Below are 16,704 nucleotides of genomic sequence, written 5' to 3'. Positions count from 1 at the left end.
TGGGGACATCAGACATAGCAGGACAGCGACCCCTGGAATAGAAGTGAGTACAAATAACTGAAAATCAGGACAGCATGAGTTATATGCTTGCTTCTTCTTTTGACTGATGTTAATGAGTCTGTATCATGCATAAATACTTATTAATCAGTGTCTTATAATTGAGAGATTGTATTTGTCTCAGCTAATGTAGATCTTTGACATAGCAGCTGTAGCCCACCCACTTAACCTCTCTACCTCTCAAGAAGTCTCTCAAGTCTTTATTCTTGATTTATCTATTCTATGATTCTTGGCTGTGTGGTTTGTAAAATTGGGGTACTTATACACAGGTACTAACCCCTTTTACAGATGAGTAAACTGAGTGACTTCCCTAATCCTCTGTTGATTCAGAGGTAGAGCCAGGATTAGAACTCAGGACCTCCTGAATCCCAGCTCTATTAATTCCTCCAGATTACACTTTCTTACAGTCACAGGTGCTGAGTGTGATGTGTCCCCATCATGTTTCATGAAAAATTGTTATAGAATCATAGGGCTGGAAGGGACCTCAGGAGGTCATCTAGTCCAGCTCCCTGCTTCAAGCAGGATCAACCTCCACTAAGTCCTTCCAGCCAGGACTTGTGAAGCTGGGATTTAAAAACCTTGAGGGATGAAGAATCCACCACCTCTGTAGGCAACGCATTCCAATGCTTCACCACCCTCCTGGTGAAGTAGTTTTTCCTAATATCCAATCTACATCTCTCCCTCTTTAACTTCAGACCATTATTCCTTGATCTGCCATCTGACACCACTGAGAACAGTTTCTCACCCTTCTCTTTAGGGCTCCCCTTCAGGCTGCTATTAAATCACCCCTCAGTCTTCTCTTCTGTAAACAAAACAAGCCCAAATCCCTCAGCCTATCCTCATAGGTCTTGTGCTCCAGCCCCTTAATCATTTTTGCTGCCCTCCACTGAACCTGCTCCAGCACATCTACATCCTTTTTATACTGAGGGGCCCAAAAGTGGACAAATATTCCAGATGTGGCCTCACCAGTGCCAAATAGAAGGGAACAACCACTTCTCTAAATCTCCTTGAAATGCTCCTCCTAATGCACCCTTGTATGCTGTTAGCCTTCTTGGCTATAAGGACACAGTTTACTTATATCCAGCCTTTTATCCACCATAACCCCTAGGTCCCTTTCCATTGCTTAGCCAGTTGGTCCCCAGCCTGTAAAAATGCTTGGGATTCTTCCACCCCAGGTGCAGGACTCTACACTTCTCCTTGTTGAGCCGCATCAGATTTCTTTTGGCCCAGTCCTCCAACTTATCCAGGTCACTCTGTATTCTCTGTACCTTTCAACATATCTACTTCTCCTCCTAGTTTTGTGTCATCTGTGAACCTGCTGAGGACGCAATCCAGTCCCTCATCCAGGTAATTAATAAAGATGATGAACAACACTGGCCCCAGAACTGAGCCTTGTGGCACTCCACTTGAAACTGACCGCCATCCGGTTATTGAGCCCTTGACCACTACCCTTTGGGCCTGACCATCAAGCCAGCTTTCTATGCATCTTATAGTCCAAGGATCCAATCAATATTTCCTTAATTTATGGACAAGAATGTTGTGGGAGACGGTGTGCCAAAAGCTTTGCTGAAGTCAAGGTATATCACATCCACTGACTTCCCCATGTCCACAGAGCCTGTTACCTTGTCATAGAAGTTAATCAGATTGGTCAGGCAGGACTTGCCTTTGGTGAATCCATGTTGACTACTTTTGATCACTTCCCCTCTTCCAAGTGCTCCAAAATGGATTCCTTGAGGATTCCCTTCATTATTTTCACAGGGATTGAGGTAAGGCTGACTAGTCTATAGTTCCCTGGATTGTCCTTTATTTCCTTTTTTAAGGATAGGCACTACGTTTGCCTTTTTCCACTCATCCGGGATCTCTCCTGATCTCCAAGAGTCTTCAAAGACACTGGCCAAAGGTTCGGCAATGACATCCAGTTCCCTCAGTACCCTTGGGTGCATTAAATCCAGGCCCATGGATTTGTGTACATCTAGTTTTTCTAGATAACTCAGAACTTGTTCCTTCCCCACAGATGGCTGCCCTCCACCTTCCCATACTGCATTGTCTAGGACTATAGCGTGGGAATTGACTTTGTGAAGACTGAGGCAAAAAAAGCATTGAATACTTCAGTGTTTCCTACATCATCTGTCACTAAGTTACCTCTCTCATCCAGTAATGACCCCACACCTTCTCTGATGATCTGTTTATTTTTAACATGCCTGTAGAAACCCTTCTTGTTACTCTTCACGTCACTTGCCAGCTGCAGTTCCAATTGTGCTTTCGCTTTCCTCATTACTCCCTGGCATTCTCCAGCCATATGTTTATACACCTCCTTAGTCAACTGTCCACATTTCCATTTCTTGTATGCATCCTTTTTGAGTTTAAGCTGACCAAGCATTTCCCTGTTAAGCCAGGCTGCATGCTTACCATGTTTGCATTTCTTACTATGCAGTGGGATGGTTTGTTCCTGTGCCTTCAGTAAGACTTCTTTAAAATACTGCCAGTTCTCTTGAACTCTTTTTCCCTTCATCTTTGTTTCCCAAGGGATCCTGCTCATCAGTTCTTTCAGGGAGTCGAAGTCTGCTCTTCTGAAATCCAAGGGTCTGTATATTACTGCTCACCTTTCTTCGATTTGTCCGGATCCTGAAATCTACAACCTTATGGTCACTGCAGCCCAGGTTTCCACCCACTTCTGTTTCTCCTACCAGTTCTTACTTGTTTGTGAGCAGTAGGTCAAGTTGTGCATGGCCCCTGGGTGGTTCCTTAGGCACGTGTACCAAGAAGTTTATCTCAAACATTCTCCAAAAATTTCCTGGATTGTCTGTGTACTGCTGTTTTGGTCTCCCAACAAATGCCCGGATGATTAAAGTCTCCCATGAGAACCAGAGCCTGTGATTTGGAAGCTTCACTTAGCTGTCTGAAGAAATCAGCGCAGTTTTTGTGACTGTACATGCCAGTACAGAGTACTATTACCTCTGCAGCCCCCACCCATGGGATCCCCATGGCTGGATCTGCCGGCTGGCACGTGGACAGGGTTGGGGCCAGGAGCCAGTGGAGTGCAGAGCCCTGCCAGCATCCCCAGGCACCTGGCTGGGGCCAGGGGATCCCCAGCAGTCCTGTGTCTGTGAGCTGGCTGGGGTGCAGAGCCCTGCCAGCAGCTTCAGCCCTGGTGGCCTACGGGAGGGATGGTTCCTGGCAGCCCTGCAGCAGAAAACCTGGCTTGGATGCGAAGCCCTGCCAGCAGCCACAGTCATGGGAACCCGGGGGATGCAGAGGGAGCAGGGAGTTGGCTGTGTGAATACTTCTTCTCTTTTTACGAAAAAAGCACTACTGATTGTAGTATGTGTGTACAGAGGCAGCAGTAGTAAGTCTGCACAGACATTCTTTGTATGTAATTCTACACAGCTCAGATGAATCTGAGCACTTCCATAAAACATGAGCTTCTGCAGGAGATTGCTTACTGCCAGGATCCCATTTGGAGATAGAGTGTATGTTTTTTATTTGAACCTACAGATTTAATCCTTTTGGCAGTAGGGTCAAAAATTATTTCCAGATGTTGAGGAAGGCGAGTCACGTTAAATATTTTTTTCTCATCTCCCTAGTATATGAACAACAAGCTAGAACAGAGCAGAAGATGTTATGGTGGGGGAAGGGATGTTCAACTTCACTACTTATTTTTTTTCAAGCTTCAGAGGTATAGCTGGGATTTGTTAAGATACAAGTGACACTGGATTTTTTTCTTTATATGGAGAAGGAAAGTTCAGACTTCTAGCAGCATAAATAATACACAACACAACTTAAGTAGAGCATGCAAGGATCTGCAACTAGAATGTATCTAGAATTTGTGAATATTCAGTTATGGGATATGGTTGGGGAATCATGATGTGATTGCAGAATGCAGAGTACCTTGTTTCTTGGTGAAATAGGTTTCATTTTTACGACTGCCGGTGAATGACCCATTCAAGAATTCAGGAGATTACTGTTGTGTAACTGGTGAACTCCTTACCACTATGTGTGCCAGCCTTTTAAATCATCATACAAGTTGATTGTGATGCTCCTGTTGCACTGATTTGAAAAGCTGTCCTATATTAAGTTTGTTCTAAGCTATTTCACAGTTCAGGGTAATGAAACTACTGTGGTTTTTCCTTCTTACCCTGATGCAAGTCCATCCGCAGAATAAAATTGAATTTTTTTAGGTCAGTTCAAGCAAAGCTATAATTTTCAGGAAACCATCAATCGTATTTGTCTCTAAATGGATTGTTCCATTGTGTAGTTTCTGACAGGCTGGTGCTAGTCCTTTAGTTAAAATTGGGACATTCCATTTCTTGCATTTTTGATTAAGGCGTTAGCAGAGATCTGGCAAGTGGACAATAAGACTATGTCATTGACATCACATTCAGGGCTCTCCTCCAACTATAGTATTTCTAGCCTTATCCATTGGTTATAGGATGCAAAAAGAGGCAACATTAAACAATGAATTACTTAATAGTAACTATGTCTGTTGTCATTTTTCTTCCCCATCCTAATACCATCCTTTTCTCATGTTGCTTGGATTGTCTTGTACAAAGAGAGAGGAAGTATTTGGCCTGCATGCTGTTAACTCAAGTGATTCTTTTTTTCTCCTCAAATATCTGCTTGTTGGTGGGTGGAGACGTACCACTTTATGCTAACTGGTTGTGTACAGAGGAAGACTTTACTATAATGAAGCGCAAGCTCTTCAGTCTTTGTCTGTCTGTCCTGTCTATAAAAAATCTTTTAAGGTTTTATTAGCTTAAATTGGTTGCTCACAAAACCTATCTGTGTATTGTCTGAGTCTGATCCTGTGCTTGGACCATTCCCCCAAAAACCAAATGTCCTCCTTCAGGTTTTATTGATGAATGACTTGTTTACTTTTAGGTAGTGAAAACAGTTGGTCTTCGTGAAGTCTGGTTTTTTGGGTTGCAGTATGTGGACAGTAAAGGCTATTCAACTTGGCTGAAGCTGAATAAAAAGGTAAACTATTAATATTTCTGATTCACTGCCATTTTGGAATCGCTTATGTACACACTGGCTACCCGTATGTATTATACATTGTAGTCTAACGGACAGACTTCTTTAAAGATTAACTTGACTGTTTATAAACAAGTGGAATTTTAGTTCACTATTACCATATAAGCTCCTTCACAAGCTAAATTTTATTGGTAAAAAATGAAGCATCAGAGGGCAGGGAGTCAGTATCAATGGGTATAGACCAAAAATTGAAGATTTTAAGTTCTTTTGAACGTCATTGTAAATCTGGGGTTCACAAAGGTTTCTAGCCAGTCATGGTAAGCTATTGGTAGGCCAGGGTGTTTTTGTTTATCTGGAGCAACCAAAGCCACAGAGGCCTTTAGCCCCCAGTGGCTGCCGTTCACCATTCATGGCCAATAGGAACTGTGGGAAGTGGAGGCCAGCAAGGCCCTCCACCTCTTTCACTTTTACAGCTCCCATTGGCAGGGAGCAGTGAGCCACAGCTCCGAGTGGCTGAGGGGCTCCATGCTTGCTGATGATCTAGATAAACAAAACATCCTGGCCTGCCAACAGATTACCCTGTTTGGTAAAGAGCCAAAGTTTGCTGATCCCTGCTTTATTTTAAAAGTTGGCATCACAAGAAACATGCAAAAACTTTGCTAGAATTATTTTAATATAATCTAACAAAAATCTGTTATCATAATAAATTGGGGGTGGGGAGAGATATAGCTTAGTGGTTTGAGCATTGGCCTGCTAAACCTAGGTTGTGAGCTCAATCTTTGTGGAGGCCATTTAGGGATTGGGGTAAGTACATGTCAGGGATGGTACTTGGTCCTGCCAAGACGGTATGGGACTGGACGAGAGAACCTCCTGAGGTCTCTTCCAGTTCTAGGAGATGAGTGTGTCCCAAAAAAAAAGAACAAATATGTATTCACATAACTTAAATTACAGTCAATATTTCAAATATTCATATACTGATTTTAAAATAGTAACAGAGAGGAAGCTGTGCTAGTCTATACACTATCAAAACAAAAAGCAGTCAAGTAGCACTTTAAAGACTAGCAAAATGGTTTATTAGGTGAGCTTTCGTGGGACAGACCCACCTCTTCAGACCATAGCCAGACCAGAACAGACTCAATATTTAAGGCACAAAGAACCAAAAACAGTAAGCAAGGAGGACAAATCAGAAAAAGATAATCAAGGTGAGCAAATCAGAGGGTGGGGGGGTCAGGGGGAAGGTCCAGAATTAGATTGAGCCAAGTATGCAGACAAGCCCCTATAGTGACTCAGCAAGTTCCCATCACGATTTAAACCATGTGTTAATGTGCCGAATTTGAATATAAAAGCCAGCTCAGATGTTTCTCTTTCCAAAACGGTGCGATAATTCCTTTTCTGTAACACACATACCTTTAGGTCATTGACAGAATGTCCCATTCCATTAAAATGTTGACTACCTGGTTTGTGGATCTGGAGTGTTTTGATGTCTGTTTTGTGCCCATTGACCCTTTGTCTAAGGGAGTTAGAAGTCTGTCCAATATACAAAGCATCTGGGCATTGCTGGCACATGATGGCATATATGACGTTAGCACAGGAGACTGAGAGAGTGCCCGTGATTCTGTGAGTAACCTGGTTAGGTCCAGTGATGGTATTTCCAGAGAAGATATGTGGACAAAGCTGGCAGCGGGCTTTGTTGCAGGGAAAGGTTCCAGGACTGGTATTCCTGGGGTATAGACTGTGGCTGTTAGTGAGGATCCTCATGAGGTTGAGAGGTTGTCTGTAGGAGAGAACAGGCCTGTCACCTAGGGCCTTCTGGAGTGTGGCATCCTGATTAAGGATAGGTTGTAGGCCTTTAATAATTCGTTGCAGTGATCTGAGTTGGGGGCTGTAGGTGATGACCAGTGGTGTTCTGTTCTTGGCTTTTTTGGGCCGATCTTGGGGTAGCTGGTCTCTGGGTATTCGTCTGGCCCTGTCGATTTTGTTTTTTTACTTCTCCTGGTGGGTAATTCCGGTTTACGAATATTTGGTAAAGTTCTTGTAGTTTTTGGTCTCTGTCAGTTGGATCAGAGCAAATGCGATTGTACCTAAGAGCTTGACTGTAAACAATGGATCTAGTCACGTGTGCAGGATAGAAACTAGGAGGGTGTAGATAAGTATAGCGATCAGTAGGTTTTCGGTACAGTGTGGTACTGATCAGGCCATCCTTGATTAGTACTGTAGTGTCCAGGAAATGTATCTTTTGAATGTTGTAATCAAGGCATAAGTTGATGGTGGGGTGTAGATTGTTAAAGTCTCTGTGGAATTCCTCTAGAGCCTCTGTACCATGGGTCCAAATCATAAATATGTCATCAATGTATCTTAAGTAGAGGAGTGGTAATAGGGGATGAGAGCTGAGGAATCGTTGTTCCAGGTCAGCCATAAATATATTAGCATATTGTGGGGCCATGCAGGTGCCCATAGCAGTTCCACTAATCTGGAGGTATAAATTGTCCCCAAAACGGAAATAATTGTGTGTGAGAACAAAGTTACAGAGGTCAGACACCAGATTGGCTGTGGTGGCATCAGGGATGATATTCCTGGTTGCTTGTAATCTGTCTTTATGTGGAATATTAGTGTACAGAGCCTCTACAACCAGGTTACTCATGGAATCACGGGCACTTTCTCATTCTCCTCTACTAACATCATATATGCCATCATGTGCCAGCAATGCCCAGATGCTTTGTATATTGGACAGACTTCTAACTCCCTTAGACAAAGGGTCAATGGGCACAAAACAGACATCAAAACACTCCAGATCCACAAACCAGGTAGTCAACATTTTAATGGAATGGGACATTCTGTCAATGACCTAAAGGTATGTGTGTTACAGAAAAGGAATTATCGCACCGTTTTGGAAAGAGAAACATCTGAGCTGGCTTTTATATTCAAATTCGGCACATTAACACATGGTTTAAATCGTGATGGGAACTTTCTGAGTCACTATAGGGGCTTGTCTGCATACTTGGCTCAATCTAATTCTGGACCTTCCCCCGACCCCTCCACTCTCTCTCTCTGATTTGCTCACCTTGATTATCTTTTTCTGATTTGTCCTACTTGCTTACTGTTTTTGGTTCTCTGTGCCTTAAATATTGAGGTCTGTTCTGGTCTGGCTATGGTCTGAAGAAGTGGGTCTGTCCCACGAAAGCTCACCTAATAAACCATTTTGCTAGTCTTTAAAGGCTACTTGACTGCTTTTTGTTTTGATTTTAAAATCTTATTGTTCAAATATACCTATTTAAAATTAGAATTATTCAAAGTGTGAATCAGTCTCCAATTCACCAAACAGTTCATTAAACTCTGTTTCAGTCATGGCTGCACATGCATTGTTGTCATAGATGTCAGCAGTGTCATCTTCAGACTCTGATTCCTTGTCATCATCAGCCTGTGTTGTGTCATCAAATAGGACATCATCTGCTGACCTGTCGAGCACATTACTGATAAAGCATTTCTGAAATGATTTTCCTGTCATTTTTCAGGGAATGTACTTCCACATATCCTTGATCCACAGGACAACTGTATCGATTTCAGGCTTCATTAAGATTCTTGCCTTTTGTCAACTTTGCCATGCCTTAGCATATTTTGCTTACCCTGTCTTTAAAGCGTTTGACCAAGCAGATATTGAGTGATAGTAGAATAGAAGTTTAAGCCTTGAGATATTACAACCAAAGCAGGGTTATTTTTGTTTGTTTTTTGCAACGCTTTTCACCTCATCCATCTTATGTGCCTTAAATGTGTTCCAGATGAGTATTGGAGGCTTCTAGAGAAGTTCTCCTGGTCTTTTATGCTGCAGTCTTTCCAGCCTTTGAGTAACCCAACTTTCATCTGCACATCCTTTTTTTTTTTTTGTGCTCATAGGATATCACCAACAGGATATTTTATGTTTTTAGCCAAGGTTTTTACTTTAAAAATAACAGGACGGAGAGTTGCTCTATTGGCCAGCCATGATAAAATGACCATAAAATGGATTTTTTTCATGGCCAGTAGTTTTAATTAAAACTGTTTTTTCACCAAACCAATTACCATTCTGTTGCTCACAAGATCAAATGTTGTCGGTGTTTTGTCCATATTTCCTCTTTGTGTCCGCTCAAATGCACATTCCTTTAGATATTTTATAATAAACCTTTGGAATGATTTGATTTTTTTCTTCTTTTTCCGGATCTCTTGGCAACTTTTGCTCTATCTTTTGTCTCTGACTGCAACAGAGACCGTTACAGTTCATGAAATGAGTACACCAACTCCCAGATATGTCAGATATTGATAGCTTTACAGACTTGCATTTGTCCTCCTTCCATATTTGAAGAGCATGCAGATAAATTCCTGTTCCGGTGATGACGTACCCATTTTGTCGACATTCAACACCTCAATCACTGAGACCTTTCGCCAGTTCAGAAATGAAGTACACCTTATTGAACATACTTTCTTGCTTCTTGGGATGTCTTTTAGGCCATGTCTACACTAGCCAAAAACTTCGAAATGGCCGTGCAAATGGCCATTTTGAAGTTTACTCACGAAGCGCTGAAATACATATTCAGCGCCTCATTAGAATGCAGGTGGGCACAGCTCACTGCCACGTGGCTCGTCCAGACGGTGCTCCTTTTTGAAAGGACCCCAGCTACTTCGAAGTCTCCTCATTCCTATGAGCAGATAGGAATAAGGGGAATTCGAAGTAGCCGGGGTCCTTTCAAAAAGGAGCCCCGTCTGGACGAGCTGCATGGCGGCGAGCCGCATCTGCCCGCATTCTAATGAGGCGCTGAATATGTATTTCAGCACTCATTAGTAAACTTTGAAATGGCCATTTGTATTGCATGCAAATGGCCATTTTGTCGTTTTTGGCTAGTGTAGACGTATCCTTAGTGTGTTGCATTTTGCCATTCTCTTACTTGTGTCCAGTTTCTACAGAATTCACAAGCAGTGGAACAATTATTGTTTGCTTCTGCATATTCTACAACTATAAGTTTGAACACTGCATCATAACCAGATCATTTTCTTTTGATTTCATTTTCAAGTTAAATAATAACATGAAAATCTTAGAAAATAATTTAGTTTTATAGGAATAGCACCTGCTTTCACTGTAGAATAATGAATGTTCTTGATTTATTTCAAAACAGTCCTGCAGCTTAGTCTGTGGTAATAACAGGCTATTTAAATTTTATGACAGATTCTGCCAATTTTGCATGTTCTGTTTTCAGATTGACTCAAGACTTATGAGGTTCAATAGTAGAAATGCATGAAGAAATCAAATTACATAGTACAGGTTGTACCTCCCTAAACTGGAACTCTGTATTCCAGTAGGACCACTGATGTTTCTGGAACAGAGCCCCAGGGATGGGAGACCAGTAGTAAAGGGAGCTGGCATGCAGCAGCCTGGCTGGAGCCAGGGCCAGCATCTGGCAGCCTAGCTGGTGGGGCGGCTGGAGGTGGTGTCTGGCTGTCCAGCCGGTGGCAACGTTCATATGTTCTCTTTCTCTCCTGGATAGAAAAGACAGTGCTGAATTACTGGAGAGAGGCAGAACCCGCTTTTGGAAATCAACTCGTGCAAATTTAGGTATTTTTATCATATCGGGCAGACTGCCTCTGGACAAAAATGAGACCTCTTTGAGATCCTCTTCTCAGTGGAAGGCTCATCCCTATTTTTAAAAGAGAGAGAGAGAGAGGGGAAAAAAAAGAAACTAGCATCAACTTCTCAGAGAGAACTGACCAAAAAGATGCGATCTACAGTTCAGTCTCTCTTCTTGATTCCAACTGCACCATAACTGAATGCCTTTGAGGCACCGGGATCCTCAAGCACTGCCTGCCCAGTATCTTCAGCCAATCCTCACCACTTGTATGTGAAGTCTAGAAGTAAAAGCAGACCTACATTCCCATCAGCATCTCCATCAATGGTGCTGAAGGAGATCTTTGTGCCATGACTGCATCAAGAATGATGCCATTGGCATCTGCAACTCTAATGCCAAAGCCATCAGTACTGTCCACTGTGATGCTCAAACTATTGGTACCAAAGCCAGGGCACTCCACCACTTCTATTATCACAAAGACCTATTGGTATTGGTGATGACTCACCACTTTACTGCACTAATGGCTTCATGGTGCACACAGTATCAGAACAGCCCATCTCTTTAATAATCCCTCCATTTGCCAGCAAGGAGGAAGAGGTTGGTCTTTTTCCTCCTCACTCCAACCCTTACCTGACGAGACCCAAACCCTGTATCTCTGAGTTCTCTCTGTAGGCAAGACATGCATATAGTGTGGGCACTTGTTGATGGCCTCATCCATGTCATTCACCAGATAGTGGCCATACTGAGATCCTGGGATTTCTAAAGACAGCAGTTCAGCAGACTACCCAGACGGGATTAAATTGCTCCCACCACCCCCGAAGAAGCCATCGAGAAATGGGAGGAGAACATAGAGCAAGACACCACACTAACTACAAGTTCTTCCTCTTCCCCAGATGAGACCATAATGCTTGTGCCACTGACTTTAAGTAATTTCAGTAACTTTTTAAATGTGTGGCTGGATTAGAGATCTTGAGGAGGTTCTGGAGCACCCTACAAGCATCCTCAATTTCCACAATAGTGCACCTGTTTTGTGATGCTTCAGTGGAGACTGCAAAAACAGTTTGAAACACCCCACCTACCTATACCATCCACTTGCAAGAGGACTGACAATTATGTGCCCTTCAGTGGTATGGTCCTCCTTTTTTCCATCCTGCAGTAAATTTGATCTTTGTCATTTACATCAAAGAGCACGGTAGACCTCAACAGTTGCTGACATCAAGTTCACACCCACTGACAGAATGGAAATCAACCAGAGTTAAAAATTCTTTACCCGAGTGGACAGCATTTATATGGGGGTTCCTTTCACTTGGGATCCACCCTTTATAATACTCACATACTACTTGTTCTGCTAAGGCACTCATCTGCAACACCATATGGTTTAGGGCAGGCAATCTCCCTCCAAAACATACTTACACATAAATCTGTTGGATCTCTGTACACTTAGCAATGCATGCCTTCACTTCCTGCTGTTGGTAAGAAATGAGACCATATGAGTAATGTGTGTTAACACTGCTTGCATGTTTTATATAAGTTAACGGGGGGGAGCCCAATCCCACTCCTTATATGTCAAAGGCATGAAGTTGTGGAATTAGTTTATTTAACACGCTATTGGAATCTCAGCCTCCTATCTCTTAGGCTGTCAGAATACTACAGTATGCATTAAGCAGGAGTTATCATAAATGGAACTAAATGGCACACTCCTGTAGAACATATTTCAATAGAGTGACACCAATCTCTTGATCTTTTCGTGACTACAAGAACAGAACTCCAAGTGCCCACAGTTCTGCTTGAAATCCACCCTGGGACCCCATTCACTGGTGGGTGCTTTCCTCCTCAAATGGGAAGTGCCACTTCTCTATGCATTCCCACTGATACCATATTATTGAGGGGTGGTAAACAAGATGTGCCTGAACAAAGTGAAGGTAATACTGATGGTCCTTATGTGGCCCAGATAGACTTGGTACTCTTACCTGCTGCAGATGGCAATATGTGCAACATGTTGTTGTCTCTTGCTCCATATGGACCTTCTGTTATAGAATAGCAGGCAAGATTACCATCCAAACCTGGAAAGTGTCTTCTGAAAGCGTGAGCCTACATGGTTCCATCATGACGTTCTAGTCCATTTGGAACAGGTTAAGCAAGTATTACTAAACAATAGGTCAACCACATGCCCGATTGCCTTAAAAAATTTAAGAGGTTCGCTATACAGTGCCAAGAAGCACCTCTTCCTTTTGATGATATGCTGTCTCACTGGGAACCTGTTGGACTCTTTACTGTTACATTTGTCAGTTAAAGTAGCATTCTTATTGGCCCATCATGTGGGTGAGTTAGGCTGTCTGTCTCCACTACCAGATGCTCAAAACATTTATGCAGTCACCAAGAGCTCAAGATTGCCTGTATTGCTAGGGCTAACAGTACTGTGTTTGCTCACTCATGTAACTTTGAACCCCCTTCCCTCCAAGATGAGGCACTCCTCTATGGTTACCCGACGTGGAGCATCCACAGGGACATCACTCAAGTTGGAAGAGAAGGTTACACACACTGTGCAGTAAAAGGTTCTTAAAAATGTTTGCCCTTTTGAGTGCTCCACTACCTGCTCCTCCTTCCCTCTACTTTGGAATTCAATTTTAGACTCTGTTGCAGAGAAGAAACTGAGGGGGTCGCATTGCACATGTTGCTATGAGACAGGGGCTGCACATGCATGAGCTGGATGGCTTCTGCAGCTGAAATTCTCCCCTCTAATGCACGGGGATGCACCTGAAATAGATCACACTCGGGGACATGCCCCTTGAAGAACCTAGTTATTGCACAGGGTGTGTGTTTTTGTTTTTTTTTTTTTTTTTTTTTGCTGAAGGAAACATGTCTCTTGACATTGCTTTACTTTCTGTGGATTTTGTTTTCTATAAATTGTGAAAATTATTTTTTTCAGATTATCATGGTGAGAAACTAAAATTATCACAAACAAGTCTCACCTACTTTTTTTAATTAGGCCTTAAATTTTTTTCGAAATCTGTCATGCTTGCCTAATTCAACATGTATTATTCATAGAGGTATGTGACTCAAAAAGTCATTGCTAATAACTGGCTTGCCAGGAAGAGTTGTATTACTATGTGTTATTGCCAGGTAAGTGGTTATTACTGAAGTGTAAACACTAAATGCTATATAGCACTCCTTTAAAGTCTTGAATTTGTTGTTCCAGGTTACACAGCAAGATGTAAGGAAAGAAAATCCTCTGCAGTTTAAATTCAGGGCTAAGTTTTTTCCTGAGGATGTATCTGAGGAGTTAATTCAGGAAATAACTCAGAGATTGTTCTTCCTGCAAGTCAAAGAAGCCATTTTAAATGATGAAATCTATTGTCCACCAGAAACTGCAGTGCTTCTGGCTTCCTATGCTGTTCAAGCCAAGTATGGAGATTACAATAAGGAGATTCATAAGCTAGGCTACTTGGCCAATGACAGACTTCTTCCCCAGCGGTAAGTGGGCAACTGTAACTGCTTTATGGATACTGCAGAACTGTAAACTTGCTGGAATAAATGTTGGTACCACTCAGTTTGCAAATCTATGTGAATTCCTTAATAGAGATGGGCAAAATATTTTGATTAATCATTTGCCAAAATACTCAGTTTTGGTAGACCCAAAACTCTGAGTGGATTTGCCAAAAACAATTTGAGGGAGAGTAGATGCCATTCCAAAAATGATGGTAGTGCTTTTCTTATTATCAGTAGCCCAAGAGGTAGGGTACTCACCAGGCAATTCTGAAGCCCTTTCTATGAGTTCATCTCTCAAATAAATGTAAAATCTTTCTTATAAAACCACAAGGCTAGACAAAGATCTGTAAAAAGAGATGATGTTCTTCTGGCATCCTATCTAAAACATTAGGGCCTATCAAGACTGAGGTTACAATATGGTTTCTAACCATGACTTTAGCATTGTGTTTTCCTGTACCTACTTAGTCTTTCATGTCCTAATACTTTTGCCTGAATCATAATATATGGTTGTGCTAGTGTGTGTTTTTATTTTGTGCGTAACACAGGCAGATTCTTGCTTATACATTAGACCTCAGCCCATCCTGAGCTTTGCTGCACATTGGAGTACCCTCATTTGTCACCCTTGCCTGTAAACCTCCCTTCTCTCCATATCTTCCCATTTCATATTGATACGCTTGATGTCATTCAAAACTGTCCATTCTTCTTTGATTGCTCATGGGCATTACAGTAGGTGTATGTGCACCACATGCACAGTCATTGGAAGGTTTTACCATGAGTGGCCACCCATGGGGTCAGTTGTGGAGTTTCTTGGAGTGGTACCTTCATGGCTTGGTGTATAGAGCTCAACCAACCCTCCACCTCCATTCCTTCTTAACACCAGTGGCAGTCCCGGAAACGCTTGCTCTCTTACTGCTGCAAAACAAGCCTCACTGTTTCTTCCTGAATCACTTGTGGCAAGCCTGTGCCCCGCGGTACCTGCGTACGTCTTGCCTTAAGTGTTCAGGTGAAGGCACTTAATAAATAAGTGTAGTATTTGTGGGAGTTTCAAGCTCAGAACTGAGTGAGAGAGAGAGCAGTGCTTGAAACTCCTGCTCATAGAGTTGGCACTTTGACCCTCTGTACCAGACTTGGCACCATCCTCTTTGGTGCACAGTGCATTGACTTCAGCACAGGATCCATTGGTGCCCAATAGAGAATGCCCGAAGAAGCTCAGACACTAGTCTTCAGCTCATAAGGCAAGCTCCTTGGCTTGACACTGCTCCCTGTTTCCGGTGCTGCACAAGAAGGCCAGACCAAGCAGAGTGTGAGTTTCTAGTCAAGAAGGCTGGCAGACAGTGTCTCCCTTGGTGGGACACCGTATGGACAGTGCAGCACCCCTGGCACCATCAACTCTGGCCTCAAGGCTGGTGCTATCGAGACTGGTCTCATTGGACTCCCAAGGGAGGAAGGCCCTAGAAGAGGACCTGGACCACCTCCTGTGCTGGACGCTTTTGAGATAGCAAGGGAACTTTATTCAAATGATGTGGCACATGGCTCCAGAGCAGGCCACAACACAGCTCCTGGCACCACATGAGGGGCGTTATTCAAAGCAGACCCTGCCAACAGCCCGGCCTATGGCACTGTCCATGGTGCAGTCTCTGCTTCCAGCACCATCTCATGGACTTACACTGTTGCCAGTTCTGGTTTGACACATTTACAGTGTCTACCATAAGTGAACCTGTCGGGTGGGCTGCCCCCTGCCACTCCTGCCCCTAAAAACAAGGACACCAAGAAGCTGGACCTCTTTCGTAGTAAAGTCAACTCAACTTGTGGAGAGTGGAAGCTAGCTTTGCATTTCCCACCAGCAAGGGCTGGTGAGCTGCTGTACCTATAATTCCTGGCATGCATTGTCCAAGTTCTAATAACCTGCTTCTTGCAGACTTGCACTAGGAGTTCACAACTGTCTTGGAAGTGGGCAAGACAGTTGTCCACACCTCCTTCCAGGTGGTAGTGTACTCAGACAATTTGGCCACAAGATTGCTGGCCATGGCCATCAGCATGAGGCAAAACATCTGGCTCCAGGTGTCTAGTTTGGCTTCAGACTACCATCAAGGACTTCCCATTTGACTGTGTGGGTCTGTTTTCCAACAAGACCGGCACCAGGCTGTGCAGTCATATGGATTCCAGAGTGACCCATATGCTAACACGTCAACACAAGCCATTAGGTCACAACCTTCCATCTAGTTTTAAGGAAGCACCACTGGACAGAGCATCAGTTCAGTTCCCAGATCTCTCTCTCCTCCCCCCGCCCCGCAGTTTTGGCAGTCATGCTTGTTTCAGTATGACTAATCCTCTCCCCCCCCCCACACTTCCATTTTGTACTGTGCTTGCATCAGTATTACCTCAGACTGTGGGGTCCTGAGCATGATAGGGTTGGGATATTCCATCTACTTCACTACCCTCCCACTCCTTGTCTTCTCCATCCTACTTCAGAGCCCGTTCTGTCAAAGAGCTTGTCAGTCATCAGAATCGGTCCCTCCTTGCAATCAGGTCAATAAAGGAGGTCCCTCAGAAATTCAGGGATAGGAGTTTCTATTTCTTCTATTTCCTTATCCCC

General features: G+C 43.2%; 1 protein-coding gene across 4 annotated transcripts in view; it reads left to right on the top strand.

Annotated features, from left to right (window-relative positions):
- The window catches only part of RDX (radixin), a 152,537-nt gene that overhangs the window by 115,676 nt on the left and 20,157 nt on the right, over positions 1–16,704 (top strand). For all 4 annotated transcript variants that reach the window (XM_074985020.1, XM_074985040.1, XM_074985011.1 and 1 more), the window contains 2 exons: positions 4,936–5,031; positions 13,819–14,093. In XM_074985020.1, coding sequence (XP_074841121.1) covers positions 4,936–5,031; positions 13,819–14,093 — 371 coding nt within the window. The remainder of the gene's footprint in view (positions 1–4,935; positions 5,032–13,818; positions 14,094–16,704) is intronic.

Source organism: Carettochelys insculpta, chromosome 1 (genome assembly GCF_033958435.1).
Source record: "Carettochelys insculpta isolate YL-2023 chromosome 1, ASM3395843v1, whole genome shotgun sequence".
In the NCBI taxonomy this organism is placed as follows: domain Eukaryota; kingdom Metazoa; phylum Chordata; order Testudines; family Carettochelyidae; genus Carettochelys; species Carettochelys insculpta.
The sequence above is the reverse complement of the archived record's forward strand: the minus strand, read 5'-3'. Positions and strand labels throughout refer to the sequence as shown.